A 20,935-nucleotide genomic window follows, 5' to 3' on the forward strand; every position below is an offset into this window, starting at 1 on the left:
CCTCCCCAAAATAAACATGCACACCCCACCCCGCCCCCAAAAAAGGGGCAGACCTCTCTCCCTGGCAGGGACAGAACCTCCCGTGGAATTTTACGATGTAGATCAATGGAGAATATGCTACTTCTGCCTACAGCAGAACCAAGGGTGAGAGAGAGAGAGAGAGAGACCCAGAAATATTTGAGCTCAGCTCCTTCCCTAAGCCACTAATCAGCCAAGCCATTCCCCTCCTCGGGGGAGGATGAAGCCGGTGAGGATTTAGGGGGTGGTCCTCTCACCCTTCCCCTCCAGGAGAGTGGAGTGGGAATTCTCTCCCCTTATGGAAACATGGGGAGTGGGGACAGGTCTCCCACTGTGGGATGGGATACGGTGGACGGATGGGTAGAGGGGGTGGAGGGAAGGACGTGGGGGAAAGGGTGAGACCCCATCGTCACAGTGTTACAGTGTAGACCCAGACTCAGTCACCTTTCCAAAACAGAATGCCAAAATCCTTATTCCTTGTGATTGTACTTGCCCAGTGTTCATCTGTGTATGCGGAGTGGAGAGAGGACCTTGACTCCTGTGAGCTGGGATGAGAGGCCAAATCTCAGAGCCACACTCCACTGACATGGCCCAGGGCCATATTCACCTTCAGGGCTGGCCTTTGGTCTGGAAGGGGCCGGAGACGGACCCGAAGGAGCTTCTGTGGTGCTGCTTCGTTTGCCGTCAGGCCGTCACTGAGCCCCTGCCCCTTCATGGCTGGAAAAGCTCTAAATTCAGCATGTACTGAGCTCCTCGTCCTCTCAGTCAGGCACCTGACACAGAGTAGTCCACTTATTCCTTACAACAACCTGGTGAAGGAGATGCTGTTGGTCCCATTTCACAGATTAAGCCACTGTGACTCAGAGTTGTGATTGTTTGGCTCACCCATTAAGTGCCAGAGCCAGTGTGGCCTCCTGAAGGCCTGTGTGGTGCTCAAGAACAGCAAACCACACCATCTGGGCTGTTTCTGGGACTCCTGCTTTGGGCCACTCTGCCCCCAGGGGCCTGCTTCCTAAGTTATCCTAAAACACCGCTCGATGGATCTTGCCAACCTCTGGGCCTCAGCAAGGCCCTCTTCAGGGTGTGGCTCCAGACAGCCTTTCCGGTAGCCCTTTCCCTGCATTGCTGCTCCCAATACCTTCAGCAGGCAGGCCCCCGCCCCTCTAGTCCTCCAGCCTGGAACGCCCAGCCCTCCACCCTGCACGTCTCAAAATCCTTCTCATCCTTTAATACCCAGCTCGAGCCAGTCTCTGGGAATCCTCACGACTTGTCCCTGTGTCAAGCTCTTAGGTCACTTTGCCTTGATTCAAGGGATTTAGGCACACTCTGGCGCCCCTACTAGCCCTGGCTGCTCCTCCCAGGAATCTTGTCTCCCCTGACCCAGAGGTGCCACAGTAAAGGTGTGTGGCAGTGTTGGCATCAGAGCAGCCTGCAACTGAAGTGCTGCAGCCCAGCCTCTGCTCCCACCAGCCCCACACGACATTCACCTGCCCAGGTGCCACTCAGCTTCTAAGAGAGAACAGACAAGGCTAAATGGCCCCTAGGATAGCCGAATGATGCCAGGCAGGCGCCTGACACACCCCCTGGACAGGAAAATACTTTTCTTCCTCTTAATAACAGTTATTAAGGGGCCTGTGCCCGACCCACTGCATCCAGGGTCTGGGCTTAGCTATCTGTATGGCTCTCGTCACCCTGGGTCCCCACCCCTAGGCTCCGCCCCAAGGCTAAGATATACCTGTCTGTCCTCCCATTGTCCTTTACCCACTCAGCCCATAGGACGGGTGGACAGTCCTGCAGCCCTGGGGGATTTAGTTTGATTTATACGCTTTTATTATCAGGGTATCCGGGATCCCTTGGAGCCCTTTTCAACTCAGTCTTCCCATCCTTGCCCCTCTCAGTTGAGCTCCCTTGTACAGACACTTAGTACCACAGTCCCATGTTAGGGTCAAAAACCACCCCTAGTGCCCAGACATTCATGCACACAGATATGCACCCAGACACATACACGAGAACACACACAGATGCACACGCAGGTAAATACACACTGATGTGCAGCTAGATACTTAAAGACAGCCAAGCAGACACACAAACATCACAAATAGACAGTATGTAATGTACACACATGCCCAGGTATATAGTTAAGCATAGGTATAGTGTACAGGCATACCTCATTTTATTGTACTTCACTGTACAGTGCTTTGCAGATACTGCATTTTTTTCTTTTTTTTTTTTTTACCAACTGAAGGTTTGTAGCAACCCTGAGTTCTCAGATGATGGTTAGCATTTTTTAGCAATAAAGTATTTTTTAATTACAGTATGACATTGTTTTTTAGACATCATTCTATTGCACACTTAATAGACTACAGTATAGTGTAAACATAACTTCTGTATGCACTGGGAAACCAAAAAAATTGTGTGATCCACTTTATTGAGATATCAATATTTGCTTTATTGTGGTGGTCTGGAACTGAACCCATGATATCTCTGAGGTGTTCCTGTATATGTTGAGTTGAGCCACGTGAAATTGCCAATATTCAGTGGTTTTTTTACTTTAAAAAATGGAATCTAATACAAATGTGGGCATGGAGGGAAATATTAAAAAATACAGAGCCAAATTTGTACACCCATGTTCAAGCAGTATTATTCACAATAGCCAAAAGGTGGAAACAATCCAAGTGTCTATCAGTGGGTGAATGGATAAACAATGTGGTATATACACACAATGGAATATTATTCAGCCTTAAAAAGGAAGGAAATCCTGTCACATGCTTCAACATGAGTGAACCTTTATGCTAGCTGAAATATGCCAGTCACAAAAAGACAAAGACTGTATGATTCCACTTACATGAGGTACCCAGAGTGGTCAAATTCACACTCAGAAAGTAGAGTGGTGGCTATCAGGGGTTGAGCAGGGTACTTAGCCTTTCATAGGTACAGAGTTTCAGTTGGGGAAGATGAAAAAGTTCTGGAGATGGATAGTGGTGACAGTTGCACAGCAATATGAGTGTACTTAATACCACTGAACTGCACACTTAAAAATGGTTAAGATGGTAAACTTTATGTTAATTAAAAATAATTTTTTAAAAGATCCAAAAATATGTACCGTCAGGTAGACATACACACATTGAGGGATAAACACAGGAACTCAGCAACACAGAAACATGACTCCTCCCCTCCCAGGAGTGCTTCTCTGACCCAGATAAGGCCCCTGTTCTCCCCCTAAACAAATCTAGAGATAAGGCCCTGCCACCTTGGCTCCCCCTACGGCTTGTTACCCTCCCACAGTCTGGCTCTGCTTACTCCTCCCCCTGCCCCTCACGCAGCCTCCCCGCGCCCAGGGCCCAGGGAAGGGCCTCCTTAGGGTACCCGGGCCTCTGATTTCTGCCCCTGCCCCTCCTGGGCCCCTCTAGGCTCCTCAAAGACAAAGCCGCATTCGTCTTTAGTCCCAGGGCCCAGCTTGACGCAGGGAGACCCTAAATCCCCTCGCCAGCACCCGCCCCGATGTGCATGCATTGGGCCCCAAGTGAAGCTTTGTGGACATAGAGGAACCTGAGTCTGATCTGGACATAATCACAGATCAGTTAAAGCAAGTGCAGCCAGTACTAAACGGGGTCGTTGAGACATGGCATTAGGTCTCCTGCTGTCCCAGCCACCCTCATGGGACCTCGTCCCTCCACAGAAAGGTGGGGCTGGCACTGTTGTGACCACTTCTGCCCGGCCTGCCTCCCTAACTAGCTGCCATCTGCTGAGCCCCCTTCCCCAGCGCAAAGCCTCACCCTGCTCCTGAGGACTCCGGGACTAAGGCCCTTGATGGGGGCAGAGAACAGAAACTGGCCTGCTGTTTGCCTCCGGACCATGCAGTGTGTCCCCCGATCCTCTCAACCAACTTTCTCACTAACCATTTAATACTCAGCCCCGCCCCGAGGAGGGGAGAAAGGCTGGGGTTTGGCGCCACCAGGTCAAGAGTTTCCCCAGAGTTGAGGGTGGTGGAAACGCAGCCATCGGGAACAGAACTTTTCAGGGGTGGGACAGCATTTTTCACTGGGACTCTGAAAGGGCAGGGTCTGGAGGAAACTTGCTGGGAGCCTGGTGGGGATGGAGCAGGTGATGCGGAGGGAGTGTGTGCTGAGTAAGGACCTGCCCTTTCCCCGGGCGGCGGGCGAGTCCCAACTGCAGGCGGACAGGTGAGGCTGACCCAACAGGTTCCCGAGGCCGGGGGCAATGGGGTGGAGCACGGCTCTGACAAAGGGCAGGCGGGCGGGAGGCAGTTTCTGCTGGTATCTTCTTCCTGCTGCGGCCAGCCCCTGGTGCCCGCCACGGAGCCTGCTGGAAGGTGAGGGTAGCCGGTAGGCAGGTGTGTTCGGAGGCTCTGGGAGCTCAGGGCATGGCGGGGCCCCTGCGGGGCCGGGTGGAGGAGCTGAAGCGGCCGCGGTGGCGGGAGAGTTCCCCACGGGTGCTCCAGCACAGTGAGGCCGCCCGGCTGGCGGCCGATGCCCTCCTGGAGCGGGGTGAGGTTGCCTACCTGCGGGTCATCTCCGCGGAGCGGGAGCTGCCCTTCCTGAGCCCTCTGGATGTGGACTACATGACCAGCCATGCGCGCGGGGGCTCTGAGCTAGGCGAGGCCCAGGGACCAGAGGCTGCAGGGCCTGACCACCTCAGCCTGCTCTCCGAAGTCACCTCCGGCACTTACTTCCCCCTGGCCTCCGACATAGACCCCCCGGACCTGGACTTGGGCTGGCCCGAGGTGCCACGGGCCGCGGGATTCAGGCCCACGCAGGCTGTGGTCCACTTCCAGCGGGACAAAGCCAAGAGCGTCAAGGACCTTCTGCATTTCCTCTTCAGCCAGGCCCGCACGGTAAGGGCCTCGTCTCTTCAGACATTCATTTCACAGATGTGGAAACTGAGGCCCAGGGAGGGAAAGTGTGGCCACACAGCAGCTTGGGGGCAGCACTGGGACGAGAACCTCTGCCCCCTATCAGATCACAAGCTCCTAGAGTGTGGGCGTGTTTTATTTACCTTGGTAACCTCTTGGCACTCCAGGACATTACGAATAAGCTTAGAACAGGGGATGGGCCTCAGGGACTCCACACACACCCTGAAAACGCGTGCGAAGTGGCGCTCGTTGCGGAGGGGATCCCCTCTCTTTTTTTGGGGGAGAGGGCCTATGGCCTTCATCAGATTCTCAGAAAGGTCTGTGATCCCCAAACTAAGAACCCCAACCTTGGTGAGCATCTGAGCCACCCCCTTGAGTTACAGAGGAGGAAACTGAGGCCAGAAAGGGGCTGGGACTTACTCAGCAGGTCCAGTCGGTTGGTGAAATGGAACCCGGGGCTCAGGGAGAGGGAAAGGGGTCTAGACTCAGGCCCCGGGCCCCAGGCACAGCCCTGCCTCCTGACAAATGGTCTCAACCGCACCTCGCTTTGTGCACTGTATCTCCACTGGCCTGAAGCAGGGGAGGGGGCACTTGTGCCTGGGCCTCAGCATGGCCTTGAGGGCTGGGCTTTTAGCTCTGCACCCAAAGGAAAGAGGGGCGGAAGCTGCTGGGCTCAAGGACGGGGAGCAGGGCTCAGGAGAAAGGGAAGCGGCAGAGCAGGTGGGGTGTTGGTACCTGGGAAGCCTTCAGCTACAGACTAGCACAGCCTCACTCCTGGAGTCCTGACCTCTGACTCAGGAGGCAGGGAGATGGATCAGATGACCTTAGGCGGGGTTTGGGGTGGGATAGATTCAGCGCCCTTGCTAGGGGAGCAGCCCTGAGGGTACCTGCTGCAGATGTTAGGAGCCAGGATGCTGGGATCCCGCTGGTACCTCCAGAGCCTCCCTGGCAGGTCTACCTATGTCCCAGGCAGGGGAGGGCCAGACCTGACTGGCACAGGGAATGGGGTTATTAGTGAGATGGCTGCTGTCATCACCCCTGCCCGTTTGATCTTTCTGGCTTGTCCTTGTTCCCCTCACCCGTGGCCAGGCCTATGCCATGGACTAGGGCATCCCTCAGTGCTTTGGTTCCTCATCCCCCCTGTCTAGACCCTCCACCTCTGGGCCAGGAGCCAAGCTTCCACTCTGGGCTGTCACTGACTCTCAGAGTGATCTTGGGAAGTGCTTCCTCCCCCTGTGGCCCAATGGCTTTGTTTGTTAAGGAGGCAGCAGGAGAGGAACATTTACTGAGCTTCTGTTGTGTGTTGAGTATTTTCACATTTAATTCCCCATAACTCTTGAGAGGTAGCTATCATTATCTCCATTTAGCAGATGAGGAAGTTGAGGCTCCCAGAGGTGAAGGAATTCACCTAAGGTCATAGCACTAGGAAGTAGCAGAGTGCAGGTTCGAACCCAGTTCTGTCTGGCTCCAGAGCTGGAGTGCTTTGCTCCGCACCTCCTGCCTTTCAGCCCGGACTGGGAGAGGAGCTTCTCACGGCAGATATTGCAAGCCCCGCCTCTCAACTGAGCAGAAAACTTGGTCCCAGTTGTAAGAGGTCACAGCAGATCTCTGCAGCTTCTCAGGGCAACAGGTGGGTCTAGCAAAGGGCACTGAAGACCCCAGTAATTGGCCTGCAGCTCTGATCCGTGAGAAGGGAGCCTCAGACAGACAGCCAGAGCTACAGCTTGAGCTAGTGGGGGGATTGTGAGGTGCTAGCCTGGGAAGTGGGGTCTGGGTTTTGCTTCTGACTCTTTCCCCCTCTGGGCCTCTGTCTTCCCATCTGTAGAGTAGACCTTTAGACTGGTACAGCTGATCCACAGATCTCTTTGAGAATCAGATGACAGATAAACAAACCGTCCTTAGAAAAATGCACACAAAAACTTTCAAACAGCCTTCTGGGCTTCAAGACAGTGAAACCCCCCAGTTTCCAAGTCAGGAACCCCCAGGCTGGGTCACCACTAAAAGCCCTCCCAGTTCAGGTGTTCTCACGGGCTCTGGCCTCCTGCTTTTCAGTCCAGTGCTGTTTCCGGGGATCTAGCCTCTGCCCCTGGCCTCGGCAGTGCCCCGGGCAGGGCTGAGCTCCTCCTTCCCCCCACCGCCCCGCCAGGTGGTGGCTGTGGTGATGGACATCTTCACCGACATGGAACTTCTGTGTGACCTCATGGAGGCCTCGTGCTGGCGTGGTGTCCCCGTCTATCTGCTTCTGGCCGAGGAACACCTGAGGCACTTCCTGGAGATGTGCTACAAGATGGACCTCAATGGAGGGCACCTACAGGTCAGCAAGGGACAGGGGCAGGAACTGGGGTGTGGGGTGAGGAGTCAGGGAGGGCAGGAGAGTCAGTTGGGTGGTTCGTGAGCATCGGGGGTCAATGGGAGTGGGAGGCCGGGTTCTCCTAGCTATTTTGGGTCAGAGACCCCAGGGGATTTAGACATGGCTTGAGCCCCGTCCTCTAAAGGTGATTCCCAACCTCCCTCCCTCCTTGGCCCAGAACATGCGTGTGCGGAGCACGTGTGGGGACACATACTGCAGCAAGGCAGGCCGCCGCTTCACGGGGCAGGCCCTGGAGAAGTTCACCATCATTGACTGTGAGCAGGTGGTGGCGGGCAGCTACAGGTGAGCAAGTGGATGGCGGGGAGGGTGCCTGGGGCTGAGCCACCAGCTTGCGAGGGTGCCTGGGACCTGGCAGCTTTGAACTTTCCTTCCTTCATCCATCCCTTCCACCATGAACTGAGCAGCCGCCATGTGCCAGGCATGGTGCAGGGCCCAGGGGCCAGTATAGGGAGCAAGACAGCCCTGGGCTGGGCCCTGGAGGAGCTCACTCTGTGGAAGGATTATTTTAATGCCCTTGGCATAGAAAGTAACTCTTGCACCTCGGAATTGGAGGGACTTCAGGGAACCTGGCCCTTGGTCCATTTTACAGATGGGAAGTTGAGGCTGAGATGTGAAACCACGTGCCGAAGTCCACTAAGCTGCGCTAGGGCTAGCACAGACTCTGGAGTCAGAGCTCTGCCCCCTCACTTGGGCCCTCGGGGTGGTGGTGGTTTTGTCTTGCTCCCCTGTTTGTGACTCCTGCCTGGCCCCAAGGTCCTGCACTTTGCCTCTTGACCCTGACCCTCTGCCCCCAGCTTCACCTGGCTTTGCGGCCAGGCCCACACGAGCATGGTGCTGCAGCTGAGGGGCCGCATCGTGGAAGACTTTGACCGGGAGTTCCGCTGTCTTTATGCCGAGTCCCGGCCCGTGAAGGGCTTCTGCGGATGTGAAGATCCCCTGTCTCCCAGGGCACCGTGCCCTCCCCCAGTGGCCCTGGCCTTCAGGCCCGGCATCCCCAGCACCACATCCTCGTCGCGCTCCAGCACCAGCCTCAGCAGCATCAAGTGCTCACCCCGCAGGGGTCACTCCTCCTACCCCGCTCTGCCAAGAGGTGGTGGCTGCAGTGACACGGGTATGGGATCCTCCTCCCCGGGCCCTGCCCGCTGTGAGGCTGGTGGCCAGCCCTCCCTGCAATGCCAGCTGTCAGACCCTAACCACGGCCCCCTGCTTGGGCCCTACAGGGCCAACCTGAGCAAGCTGGGGGCATCCCCCTCGTCCCAGTCCTCCCCTGCCCTCAACCACAATAGCAGCAGCCCTGTGACCCTGGCAGGGGAGTCACCTTTGCTTGCTCGCCCTCGCCCCCTCCTCTCCTTTCCCCGGTGTGTCTCAGCTCTGTCCCAGCTCCCAGAGAATGGGGTCACAGGAAGCCAGGAGCCTAGCCCCCCACAAGGCCGCTGGGTACCTGGCACAGCCCTGGAGGCAGCGGAGGAGAATAAGGTGTCTCTGAGTCAGAGCCATGGCCAGCTGGATCTCCTCGTCCCCTTCCCCAGGGCACGAGAAGCAGGAGGCCCTGATTCTGGGGTGACCCCCAACTCAGGCTCCCTTTGGCCTAGTGAGCAGGCCCCAGAGGACAGGAGGTTGGCCTCAAATCAGAGATACAACCAGCTGGATCTCCTGCCCCAGGCCCAGGGTGCCAGGGGTCCCCCTGAGTCACGTTCCCCCAGGCCTGGCAATCGGACCCCAGAGGACAAGAGGCTGTGCCCAGACCACAGCCATGGCCAAATGGACCTCCAGGTACAGTCCCCCAAGGCTGGGGGCTCCAGAGTGCCCCCTGAAGCCAACTCCTTGGCCAGGCCTGGTAAGCAGGGTCCAGATGAACAACGGCAGAACCTGGGACACAGCCAGCTGGACCTCATCATGAAGTTTGGCCCATTCCGGGGTGAGGGGCCTGGGTCCAATGATCTCCCCAGACCGAGCCCTGCCAGAAAGCCTGGAGTGGACTCTGGGGATGAGAAGTGGCTGACTCTGGGCCACAGCCAGCTGGACCTCATCACCAAGTATCATCAGTTACAGGGCACCAGGCAGGGACCTGAGCCTGGCCCCCCCGGGGGCCCCACAGGTGGCCAGCGCAAAGGCAGTAGCAATGGCCTGTCTGGGGATGAGAAACGGCTGACCCTGGGCCACAGCAAACTGGACCTCATTACTCAGTACAACAAGTCCAAGTCCAAGCTGCTCCGAAGCCGCTTTGAGTTGTAGTTCTACTCCCAGAAAGGACATGTCCGTCCTCCATCCACTGTGACTCCAGATTGGCTCAGGTCCCAGACTCTGGGGTGGGAGCTCGAGCAGGGGCCTTATGGGGAGGAGAGGGAGTCTAGAGGCCCAGGTTAGACATTCCTTGGGCTTGGGATTCTTGCTCACAGACATACATGCACACATATGGGGAAATGGAACCCACAGTTACTGGGCACCTGCCGTTTGTCACTGTGCTGAGCCCTTCTCACCAGTTACTTCTCATCCTTCATCCTCACAATACCCTACGAGATAGAGCTCTAGTAGGCGTACAATTCTAGGATCATAGATATTATTTTCCCTATAATAGAAATTCAGAAGCTGGGACCCAGCGAGTTTGATGACTTGCTTGGAATTAGGTCCGAGTAAGTGACAGGGGCTCAGATCTGTGTCTCTGACTCTTAATTTCTTAAGATCGTGTTTTTGCACAGACAGGACACACAATATCAACAGTTCCCATGTCCCCATGCACACAAAATCCTCATATAACAGAGATGCTCCAAATGCCTGCACAATATACACTGCACACTGACAGGGTTCACACCCACAAACTGTACACCCACAGATGCAGTCCATGTGATAAACCAAAACACTCAGGATTCTAGTTATAGGTACTCAATAAATGTCATTTGGCTAAATGAATGGCTACATTCGGTGCACACCGTAGACCCCTTAGGATCCACAGACCATAAATATGCACATAACCACACACACACACACACACACACACACACACATATACACACACACAGAGGCATGCATGCACCAACCAGTATCTTTTTGTACCTAAGCTGTGTACCCAGTCCTGTGCTGGACATGCCATAGGGTTGAGAAATGAATCAGACTCAGTCCCTGGGAGACAAGGATTCAATGCATAAACGATTGGTGTATCTAATTAAAGGCTAACCAGTGACAGAAGGTGGTAGAGAAGGAAGGCCAGCAAGTGGTGGTGATGATGGAGTGGTGAGAAAAGTTTCTTAGAGGAGGCAGCCTTTGAGCCAAGCCTTGAAGGGTGGGAAGGACTTGGATAGATGGAGGCAAGGGTTAGAGGAATTCCTGGTAGAGGGAACCAGCTGAAGAGAGACCAGGGAGAGGACTGAATGAGTGGGTCTGAGATGAACCTGGGAGGATGGAGAGGACATGGACACACACACACACACACCAGCATCATTTTGCTGAGTGTCCCTAGAAGTATAGGCTCTGTCAGATGTAGGTCCTTTTCCTGAGCTTGCGACCTGCCTGGGACAGTATACGTGATACAAATCAATAAAAGCAGACATGCTATGACCCAGCAGCAGCCTGGTGTATCCTGAAGAAGGCAGAGTTAATGAAACTGCAGGTTGGGGACAGGGGAAGGGCGCCATTCAGGCCAACTATGGAGAGGTCCTTGGAGGAGAGTGGACGGCTGCAGGAGGGCTGGGGGGTGGGGAGGAAAGGGGCTCCAAGCTTCCCTCTGCCCTCGCTGAGAGTGACATTCTGAGAGACCCTGGGGCTTTTGTACAAAATGTGGGCCAAGTTCATCCGTCCACAGAGCGGGTCTCTTGACTGCCATCATCTGCGGGCGTGGCGGGGTCGGGGGTGGGGGAGGGAGGCAGAAAGTGGCTGCCCATCAGCCCCTACACCCTTGCCCACTCTGGACCCTCCCTGACACCCGGCTTCGTCCATCCTCTCCTCTCCAATACCTTCTTAAGCATGGTTTCCTTTCCTCCTCTGGCCGCACCTCCTTCTCCAGCCTCTGCCGTGGTCTTACTTCTCCCTGATGGACACCTTCTCCGTGGGTGACTTCATCCGCCCCAGGCTTCAGCTCCACGTCTCAGCCCTTCCGTCTCCCCTGGGCTCCAGATCCGGCCTGGGCATCTGTCCCACACCTCACTGTCCCTCACCTCTCCCACACCTGCTCTTCCTCTTCAGGCTTTACTTCAAGGTATAACTCCATCTGGAACTTCCCTGACGGTCCAGTGGTTAAGACTTCCCGCTTCCAATGCAGGGGGCTAGGGTTCGATGCCTGGTGGGGGAACTAAGATATCACTCTATCATCAACCCATCTGCTGCGAGACATCCCTGGCTCCTCCATTCTGATGCCTCACATCCAACCAGCACAGGTCTGGGTCGATATTATCTCCTACAAAGCTCCTGACTGAATGAATAAATGAATAAATGAATGAATGCGAGCTTGCTGGAGGCGGGGCCAGGCGGGGTAGAGACCAGACCACTTGCAGCCATAGAGTCCGCCCAGAGGCTGGCGCTAGAGTGGTCGCATGCGTGGCAGCGTGCGTCGCGTTCTCTCGGAAGTCTCCCAGGGCGGAGGCGGAAACGGAAACCTACCGAGGGCCGAGGAGGCCTTTTGCCGCGTGCGGAGGTAGCGTTTACGTGGTGAGCGGTTGTGGCGGGACACCAGCAGGGTCAGCTCGGGGCGCCCTGGGTCGTGAGGGGTGGGGGCCGAAGGATTCGGGGCCGGCGTGTCGGGAGGGGCTAGGTGGGCGGGCCCCGAGGGCTGGGGGCCGAGAGGGGCGGGGTCGCGGCGGGGCCTGAGGCGCGGAGGCCGGGGGACCCGGACCCGGACCCAGGGTCGAAGCCCGGGCACCCTGTCCCGGGAGAGGATCCGCCGGCCCTGAGCTGCCTGTCCCGCAGCCCCTAGGCCTCATGGCGGTCCGAGCGTCGTTCGAGAACAACTGTGAGATCGGCTGCTTTGCTAAACTTACCAACACCTACTGCCTGGTGGCCATCGGAGGGTCGGAGAACTTCTATAGGTGCGGCGGGAGCCCCGGGCCCGCGGGCAGCGTGTGGGTGGGTGGCTGGGAGGGGTACTTGGGAGTCTGGGGCTCGGGCAGAGGGAGGGCTCAGGCCCCCCAGCCCCGTGACCACCGAGTCCTTGTCCCTACAGTGTGTTCGAGGGTGAGCTTGCTGATACCATCCCTGTGGTGCACGCCTCCATCGCCGGCTGCCGCATCATCGGGCGCATGTGTGTGGGTAAGCTAGTTGGAAGTCGCCGAGGGAGGAAATGGAGCCTCCCAGCGCCTTTAATTATACCCCTAGAAGGGACCCCGGGTGACCCAGGGATTCCCAGGCTTTCATCCATTATCTCCAGGGACTACAGAATCTCTCAGGCCTGTGCTGGACCCTAAGTGTCAACAGATCAGGGAAAACCTCTGGCAAAGGCTTCTGGATCATTGTAATCACAAATAACATTAAGGGCTTTCACTTTTACCCTTGTTTCAGTCCTTGTTCACGAAGACCCTGGGAGGTCGGCATTATTGTCCTAATTTGACTGATGAGGAAGCTGAGACTCAAAGAACCCAAGTGACTCGCCCAGTTCCACACCTGGTGTGAGGGAAGATTGGATTGTCATCTCTCCCCGGCCACTGACTCTGGGCAAATTGCTTCCACTTTCTGAGCGTCTATTTCTTTCTCTTTTTTTTTTTTTTTTATAAATTTATTTATTTATTTATTTATTTTTGGCTGTGTTGGGTCTTCGTTTCTGTGCGAGGGCTTTCTCCAGTTGTGGCGAGTGGGGGCCACTCTTCATCGCGGTGCACGGGCCTCTCACTGTCACGGCCTCTCCGTTGCCGAGCACAGGCTCCAGACGCGCAAGCTCAGCAGTTATGGCTCAGGGCTTAGTTGCTCCGCGGCATGTGGGATCTTCCCAGACCAGGGCTCGAACCCATGTCCCCTGCATTGGCAGGCGGATTCTCAACCACTGCGCCACCAGGGAAGCCCCTGAGCGTCTATTTCTGCCTCTAAAAAATGACAAGCTAAGATTCTGGGGCATACTGTTCAGTTACCCATTTCAATCTTCAGTTCCCTTTACCATGTACCCCTATATCTCTCAGCACGGTTGACTCTGGCCATTTGTCCTTTCTTTGAGCTGGATCTGTCTGCCTTTACTGCCTCCCCTTCTTTCTAGTTTTGCTCAAATAGGAATTTGTTCCTTTATTTTTAATCATAAGCCTGATGATCTTGGACTCTGAGTATTTTCTTATTCAGGCAGAACATTCTTATCCCTAACCATGACCTTTGGACTTGAAGCTAGTTCTTATGTAACAAGGGAGAACTTAACCTGACCTTTGGTGGTTTTTTTTTAATGATGGGAGAAACTCATCGTTGAGAAGTTCAGAGTTGTGTCCTTGCAGAGTTAGGCAGAGGTTTAGTCATTGTTGTCACAAGATAGTTGTGGTTCATTCATGTTGCTGTGTACTGTTTTGTGTAAGTATACCACGGTGTATTCATTCATTCTGTTGATAGTGGGTATTTGGGTAGTTTTCAGTTTGGTCTGTTATGAGTATTGCTGCTATGTTTCTTAGTGAACAAATGTATGGATTTCTATTGTATATATAGTACCTAGGAGAGGAATGGCTGGGTATTCAATGTAGTAGATGATGCCACATACTTATCTGAAGTGGTTGTCCAGTTTATACTCCTATTGGTTGCTCCATATATCTTTGCCAACACTTGGTATTGACATTCTTTTAAAAAATTTCACCATTCTGGTAGGTATGGAGTGTTACTTCAGTTTCTTAAAATACAACTAATGCCCAAGAGCCCTTCCTGTTAGTCCTGGTTCCTCCTGGCTGATGATGGCGAATTGGGCAGGATGTGTTGGGACAAACTCCTAGGCCATCTCTGGCCTGCCCAGCGGGACTCCTGGTGCCCCGGGTGTTGTATGGATCAGTGGTTTGGAGGACTGGGGTCTGGGTCTAAAGCTTTGCTGGGGAAGCTAATTGGGCTGGATTGTATCCCCAGCCCCCAGGGCTCAGCAGGCATCTTGTGTATTCATGGTCCATCCTTGTCCCACCTTCCCTAACTTGGGTCTCCCCAGGGAACAGGCATGGTCTCCTGGTGCCCAGCAACGCCACCGACCAGGAGCTGCAACACATTCGCAACTGCCTCCCAGACTCAGTGCAGATCCGGCGGGTGGAGGAGCGGCTATCAGCCCTGGGCAATGTCACCACCTGCAATGACTACGTGGCCTTAGTCCACCCAGACCTGGACAGGGTGAGGTGGCCCAGGAGTCACAGGATATTAGCCGAGTCGGTGGTTAGCCATCATTCTTGCCCATCAGACAGGAATTAGGGGTATCTCTTGTGGTTTCTCTTTATACCTGGGCTCCTGCAGTTCAGACACTGGTTGGAATAGTGAACAGAGGCCTTCCATGGTGTGATCAGTGTCCGAAAGAAGCTAGGGAGTGTATTAGTCCTTCAGAATCAGGGAGATTGACCCATCTGGTCTTGAAGCCAGGGCTAGGAGAGAAGATTGACAGGTGAACTCTTGCCTGTGGGTTAGAGGAAAGGAGGGTAATGTGGAGACCAGCCTCTGGCTCTTCAGGGCATGCATGGATATTAGGGGCTCCATAGCTGGTCTAGACTCTGCTCCAAGCTGTATTCCCTCCTTTTTCTGGGTGAAGCTTCCATATGCAGCTACATAGCAGAGGAATGAGCTTAGGGAGTCATGCCCTGGGTGGGTCTGGGTGTGGAGGCCCTGGGTTCTTTGATCTGCTTGTTCTGGGGGCTGAGCACAGTACCTTTGGCTGACAGGAAACAGAAGAAATCCTGGCTGATGTGCTAAAGGTGGAAGTCTTCAGACAGACAGTAGCTGACCAGGTGCTGGTAGGAAGCTACTGTGTCTTCAGCAATCAGGGAGGGCTGGTGCATCCCAAGACTTCAATTGAAGACCAGGATGAGCTGGCCTCTCTCCTTCAGGTCCCGCTTGTGGTAAGCAGTCTTGTTCTCTGAGCTCTGTCTCCTGCTGGAGCAGATCCCTTTGCCCAGTATTCGGGAATCTAGATTATTACCTGTCACAGTTTGGGTTTGGGCTGAGGGTCAGGGAGAAGGGTTTGGGGAGAGTCCTCATGACTTTGGCTGTTGGCGCCATGACCCACACTGAGCCGTCCCTTGGCAGGCGGGCACTGTGAACCGAGGCAGCGAGGTGATCGCTGCTGGGATGGTAGTGAACGACTGGTGTGCCTTCTGTGGCCTGGACACAACCAGCACAGAGCTGTCAGTGGTGGAGAGTGTTTTCAAGCTGAATGAAGCCCAGCCTAGCACCATTGCTACCAGCATGCGGGATTCCCTCATTGACAGGTATCTGGGCCTCTCTTCTTTTGAGGGGAGGGGAAGGGAGGGGAGGGAGATGCCACCTGTAATGGGAGCCACACTGTATTCATACTGGTAGGTTCTCCTTGCATGTGAGGCCACATCTGCACACTGCTGAGCAGGCATAGGGTACAGTCCACAAGCATTGCCTGAGTACCTGCCCACTGCCGTCTCTGAAGACGCTGGCTCAGTGTATCCCTTCTGTAGTCTGTCTTATTTTATCACTGACCACATTCTTTTGCAGTTTGTATTTGCCTGTGTGTCAGTGTCCCCAGCCAGTAGCCTGAGACAGGAAAGAGCTTTTTAATTGAAGGAAGGAGGGAAGGCTTCTTTTAGGAACTGAGGAGACCCAGGTGCCTAAGGGACTCAGGGGTGTGGGGAATGCATCAGAATCACCGTCATCTGGACTTTGTGGGTTTAAAACAAGAGTGGGTTCTTGGGCCCTAACCCTGGAAGGTTCTGGGGTGTTAGGCTCTAGAATCTCTTCCTTTGGAAGAGCAGCAGGTGCTGGATATTTAGTGTCCCCCCCCCCGCCCCCCCATTTAGGATCCTTCTCAAGGCCCGCCATACCCAGCTAGCACAGGAGTCTTTTTTTTTTTCTTTTTTTTAACATCTTTATTGGAGTATAATTGCTTTACAATGGTGTGTTAGTTTCTGCTTTATAACAGAGTGAATCAGTTATACATATACATATGTTCCCATATGTCTTCCCTCTTGCGTCTCCCTCCCTCCCACCCTCCCTATCCCACCCCTCTAGGTGGTCACAAACCACCAAGCTGATCTCCCTGTGCTATGCAGCTGCTTCCCACTAGCTATCTGTTTTACGTTTGGTAGTGTATATATGTCCATGCCACTCTCTCACTTTGTCACAGCTTACCCTTCCCCCTCCCCATATCCTCAAGTCCATTCTCTAGTAGGTCTGCGTCTTTATTCCCGTCTTGCCCCTAGGTTCTTCATGACCTTTTTTTTTTTCTTAGATTCCATATATATGTGTTAGCATACGGTATTTGTTTTTCTCTTTCTGACTTACTTCACTCTGTATGACAGACTCTAGGTCCATCCACCTCACTACAAATAACTCAATTTTGTTTCTTTGTATGGCTGAGTAATATTCCATTGTATATATGTGTCACATCTTCTTTATCCATTCATCTGTTGATGGACACTTAGGTTGCTTCCATGTCCTAGCTATTGTAAATAGAGCTGCAATGAACATTTCGGTACATGACTCTTTTTGAATTATGGTTTTCTCAGGGTATATGCCCAGTAGTGGGATTGCTGGGTCATATGGTATTTCTATTTTCAGTTTTTTAAGGAACCTCCATACTGTTCTCCATAGTGGCTGTATCAATTTACATTCCCACCAACAGTGCAAGAGTGTTCCCTTTTCTCCACACACTCTCCAGCATTTATTGTTTCTGGATTTTTTGATGATGGCCATTCTGACCGGTGTGAGATGATATCTCATTGTAGTTTTGATTTGCATTTCTCTAATGATTAATGATGTTGAGCATTCTTTCATGTGTTTGTTGGCAATCTATATATCTTCTTTGGAGAAATGTCTATTTAGGTCTTCTGCCCATTTTTGGATTGGGTTGTTTGTTTTTTTGTTATTGAGCTGCATTAGCTGCTTGTAAATTTTGGAGATTAATCCTTTGTCAGTTGCTTCATTTGCAAATATTTTCTCCCATTCTGACGGTTGTCTTTTGGTCTTGTTTATGGTTTCCTTTGCTGTGCAAAAGCTTTTAAGTTTCATTAGGTCCCATTTGTTTATTTTTGTTTTTATTTCCATTTCTCTAGGAGGTGGGTCAAAAAGGATCTTGCTGTGATTTATGTCATAGAGTGTTCTGCCTATGTTTTCCTCTAAGAGTTTTATACTGTCTGGCCTTATATTTAGGTCTTTAATCCATTTTGAGTTTATTTTTGTGTATGGTGTTAGGGAGTGTTCTAATTTCATACTTTTACATGTAGCTGTCCAGTTTTCCCAGCACCACTTATTGAAGAGGCTGTCTTGTCTTGCCTCCTTTATCAAAGATAAGGTGACCATATGTGCGTGGGTTTATCTCTGGGCTTTCTATCCTGTTCCATTGATCTATATTTCTGTTTTTGTGCCAGTACCGTACTGTCTTGAGCACAGGAGTCTTTATGAGGATAGAAACCCCAAAGTAGAGCAAGTGTCCAGTAGCAGACTCCCTACTTACCAGGTGCAGAATTTCCCTTCATTTTCCCTCCTTCATTCATTCAATTGCTTGGTGTTCATTGAACCCTATGGACAAGACTCCATGTGGGATAGTCAGGCAACTTAGTGCTACATCCTGCCTCTGAGAGGGACTTAGATTGTAGCAGGGGAGAGAACATGTAGTGGCCATATATAACTTAGCTACCTTCAAAGAAAAAGTAAAAGGTGCCTTTTGTGGTTTTGGAAGCTCCTGTGATACACTTTCTGGAATCCAGGAAGGCTTTGGGGAGAACAGATCATTTAGTCTGGGCTTCAGGGAATGAGTAGGTAATTGAATATGCGAAGATAGGGTGGGGATGCCCCACTTTAGACAGAACCAGGGATGGGGAAGTGTGCAAGGTGTGAAGGGGAAAGGTTTTATTCCCAGTGCTGAGAACTCTGAATACCCATGTCGAGAAGTTTTGACTGTAGGTGTTTTGACCTTTGGTTTATGTTCGGATACTTGTTAACGTAGATTCTTGCCATCACCCCTCAGATACTGATTCCCTCAGTTTGGCGTGGGACCCAACCATGTGTGGTTGTTTTAATAATCTTTCCTGGGTGATTCTGATGAGGGTAGTTTGGAGACCACACTGATACACTCTGCTGTCAGCACTGGAGAGCAGTTGAAAGAGTCTGAACAGGAAAGTGGTACCAGTGGTTTTGTTATTTGTTCAACAACTTTTTTTTGAGCACCTACTATGTGCCAGACAGTAGTGATGGGGTGATGAATAAAATATACCCTTCCTCCCTTTTTGGAACATTGAACCTCATAAAGAAAACAGTACTTCCACAATTAACCATTTAATTAAAGAACAAAACAAAAAAAACTTAGCAACCTAAGAACAGAAAGAAATTTCTGTAACCTGATAATTGTTACCTACTAAACTACAGCAAATGTTGTATTTAATGGTGAAACTTCAGAAACTGCCAGGCAGAACTGCCTACAGTCAGCAGCCCTGGTCAGCATTGCAGTTAGTTCAAATAAAGAAATGGGTGTTGGATTCCCCCCTCCATCTCCCTACTGGTAACCACTAGTTTGTTCTCTGTATCTGTGAGTCTGCATCTGTCTTGTTATATACATTCATTTGTTTAGTTTTTTAGATTCCACATATAAGTGATAACATAGGAGTGTTTATCTTTCTCTGTCTGACTTATTTCACTAAGCATGATACTCTCTAGGTCCATCCACATTGTTGCAAATGGTAGAATTTCAATTTTTGTATAGCTGAGTAATATTCCATTGTGTGTGGTGTGTGTGTGTACGTTATACATCTCCTTTATCCATTTGTCTGTTGGGCACTTGGGTTGCTTCCATGTCTTGGCTGTTGTAAATGATGCTGCTGTGAATACTGGGGTGCATGTATCTTTTTGAATTAGTGTTTTTGTTTTCTTTAGATATATATACAGCGGTGAAATTGCTGGATCATATGTTAGTTCTATTTTTAGTTGTTTGAGGAACCTCCATACTGTTTTCCATAGTGGATGCACCAATTTACATCCCACCAACAGTGTAGGACTTTAAAGGGAATTCCCTGACTTTAAAGGGAATGTTTCAGACCTTTCACCTTTAAACTATGTATCAGACTAAAATTCTAATATTATTTTGAGGGTTTTTTGTTGTTGTTGCTGTCATTTTGTTTTGTTTTTAACAAAAGAGTATTGAATTTCTTCAAATCTCTTTTCTGCATATATTGAAATGACCAAATTGTTTTTCTACTTGCATCTTGTAATGCAATAAATTACATTAATACAAAAAAAAAAAAAATGGGTGTTGGAAAAGAAGAGACAAAACTCATTAGCCTCCTTTCGTTTTGAACCTGTTGAGTTTGAGGTGCCCATGAGACCTTACAAGGAAGGTGTCAGGTAGGGGATTAGAAATATGTACTTCAGCTTCCCCAAAGTTCTTTCATTTCTTCTATTTAAGATATTATGAGGAAAAGCCAATCCTAGGAAAACTAAGATAGAATCCAACTTTTTTAGTACTTTAAAGAGAGAAATAAAAACTTCAGATAACAAAAAAAAGCAAACAAAAAAACCCAAAAAGAAATATGTACTTCAGGGAATTCCCTGGCAGTCCAGTGGTTAGGACTTGGTGCTTTCACTGCCAAGGGCCTGGGTTCAGTCCCTGTTCGGGGAGCTAAAATTCTGCAAGCCGCGAGGCGCGGCCGAATAAAAGAAATACGTACTTCACTTTTATAATCATGCACGTGATTATCACCTCCAGGAAGAATGTTCTGGCCCTGCCACTAGAGGATTTGGGGCCTGGACGTGTCCCTTCCCCTCTCTGAGCCACCTTGTTTGTTCCCTTGTCTAATGTCTGTTGGGCTTGACCTGTGAGGCTCTGATTTATGATCAATAACGATTTGAATAAGTTATTGAGTTCACCCACCCGAATGGAGGAGTTACTTTTAGTTTTTAAGCACTGAGAGTGCTAGACTGGATTTGTGACTCGTGGGAGCAGTGGAATCTGGAAGGGGTTCTGTGTGTGGCCCTTTGGGGCTGAGCTGGAACAGAGGTCCTGGGGTAAGGGTGGAGGCAAGCACCTTGAGAATGGAGGGTGAGCTGTGCTCTGTGAAGCACCTACTGACAATGCTCCTTCTCTCTCTAGCCTCACCTGAGTCACCTTCCATACTCTTCCATGGGCTCCTGGCTCTGGACTTTGGCTCCGTCTCCACACCCCACCCAGTCTGTCCTGGATGCTGGCAGGGCAGTGGCAGAGAGCTCACCTGGACTCAGTGGCTGGATGCCCAGCCCTTCTTCACCTGTGCCCATCTCCTGAATCTACAGTTACTGCAAAAATCTGCCACATCATGCTGGCCGGCAGGTCCTATGGCTTCTGGCTGAGAGCTGTGTTGTCTGTGCCAACCCATTAAAGGGCAGCTTCTTCCGGCCATTCTGAATGTGTTATTTGGGGACCTCCGCCTGCACTCAGCCCCCCACCATTGTTGCAGGGGGAAGGTGGGGTAGGATGCACACACACCCCTTAGTTCTACAGTCTCCCACTTCTCTCCCCCCATCACCAGATGGGCGGTTTCATCCCAGGACAAGAGGAAGCAGCACTCTCCACTGTACTTCTCCCATTTTCCACACAACTT

At 51.9% G+C, this 20,935-nt stretch overlaps 2 protein-coding genes across 7 annotated transcripts; both read left to right on the plus strand.

The window, feature by feature from the left end:
- The first annotated feature begins 1,533 nt into the window (after window positions 1–1,533).
- On the plus strand, window positions 1,534–10,822 carry FAM83C (family with sequence similarity 83 member C). Of its 2 annotated transcripts, XM_082359492.1 has the most exons (5): window positions 1,534–4,351; window positions 4,731–4,873; window positions 7,038–7,205; window positions 7,420–7,544; window positions 8,057–10,822. In XM_082359492.1, exons 1-5 carry the CDS (start codon window positions 4,240–4,242, stop codon window positions 9,495–9,497), a joined length of 1,989 nt encoding a protein of 662 aa, XP_082215618.1. In that variant the 5' UTR covers window positions 1,534–4,239; the 3' UTR covers window positions 9,498–10,822. The 2 variants fall into 2 exon arrangements, with proteins under 2 accessions (XP_082215618.1, XP_082215617.1); XM_082359491.1 differs by having other exon boundaries at window positions 1,710–4,873.
- A 757-nt stretch (window positions 10,823–11,579) lies between these two features.
- On the plus strand, window positions 11,580–20,733 carry EIF6 (eukaryotic translation initiation factor 6). 5 transcript variants are annotated; one of them, XM_082359497.1, is made up of 7 exons: window positions 11,623–11,889; window positions 12,162–12,280; window positions 12,415–12,500; window positions 14,347–14,522; window positions 15,062–15,238; window positions 15,426–15,607; window positions 20,449–20,733. In XM_082359497.1, the coding sequence occupies exons 1-7, from the start codon at window positions 11,692–11,694 to the stop codon at window positions 20,456–20,458; spliced, it is 948 nt and encodes a 315-aa protein (XP_082215623.1). In that variant the 5' UTR covers window positions 11,623–11,691; the 3' UTR covers window positions 20,459–20,733. The 5 variants fall into 5 exon arrangements, with proteins under 5 accessions (XP_082215624.1, XP_082215625.1, XP_082215623.1 ...); XM_082359496.1 differs by having other exon boundaries at window positions 11,625–11,903; XM_082359500.1 differs by having other exon boundaries at window positions 11,842–11,932.
- The last annotated feature ends 202 nt before the right edge of the window (window positions 20,734–20,935 follow it).

The sequence above is a fragment of the Balaenoptera borealis genome, assembly GCF_965194805.1.
Source record: "Balaenoptera borealis genome assembly, chromosome: 16".
Classification (NCBI taxonomy): Eukaryota; Metazoa; Chordata; class Mammalia; order Artiodactyla; family Balaenopteridae; genus Balaenoptera; species Balaenoptera borealis.

Bases quoted from the DNA above. Each gene is read 5' to 3' on its own strand.
- FAM83C (XM_082359491.1), top strand. From the start codon at position 4,403: ATGGCGGGGCCCCTGCGGGGCCGGGTGGAGGAGCTGAAGCGGCCGCGG. The intron at 7,206-7,419 runs GTCAGCAAGGGA...TCCTTGGCCCAG, and splicing joins TCAATGGAGGGCACCTACAG to AACATGCGTGTGCGGAGCAC. The intron at 7,545-8,056 runs GTGAGCAAGTGG...CTCTGCCCCCAG, and splicing joins GTGGTGGCGGGCAGCTACAG to CTTCACCTGGCTTTGCGGCC.
- EIF6 (XM_082359496.1), top strand. From the start codon at position 11,688: ATGAATGAATGCGAGCTTGCTGGAGGCGGGGCCAGGCGGGGTAGAGAC. The intron at 14,523-15,061 runs GTGAGGTGGCCC...TTTGGCTGACAG, and splicing joins TCCACCCAGACCTGGACAGG to GAAACAGAAGAAATCCTGGC. The intron at 15,239-15,425 runs GTAAGCAGTCTT...GTCCCTTGGCAG, and splicing joins TCCTTCAGGTCCCGCTTGTG to GCGGGCACTGTGAACCGAGG.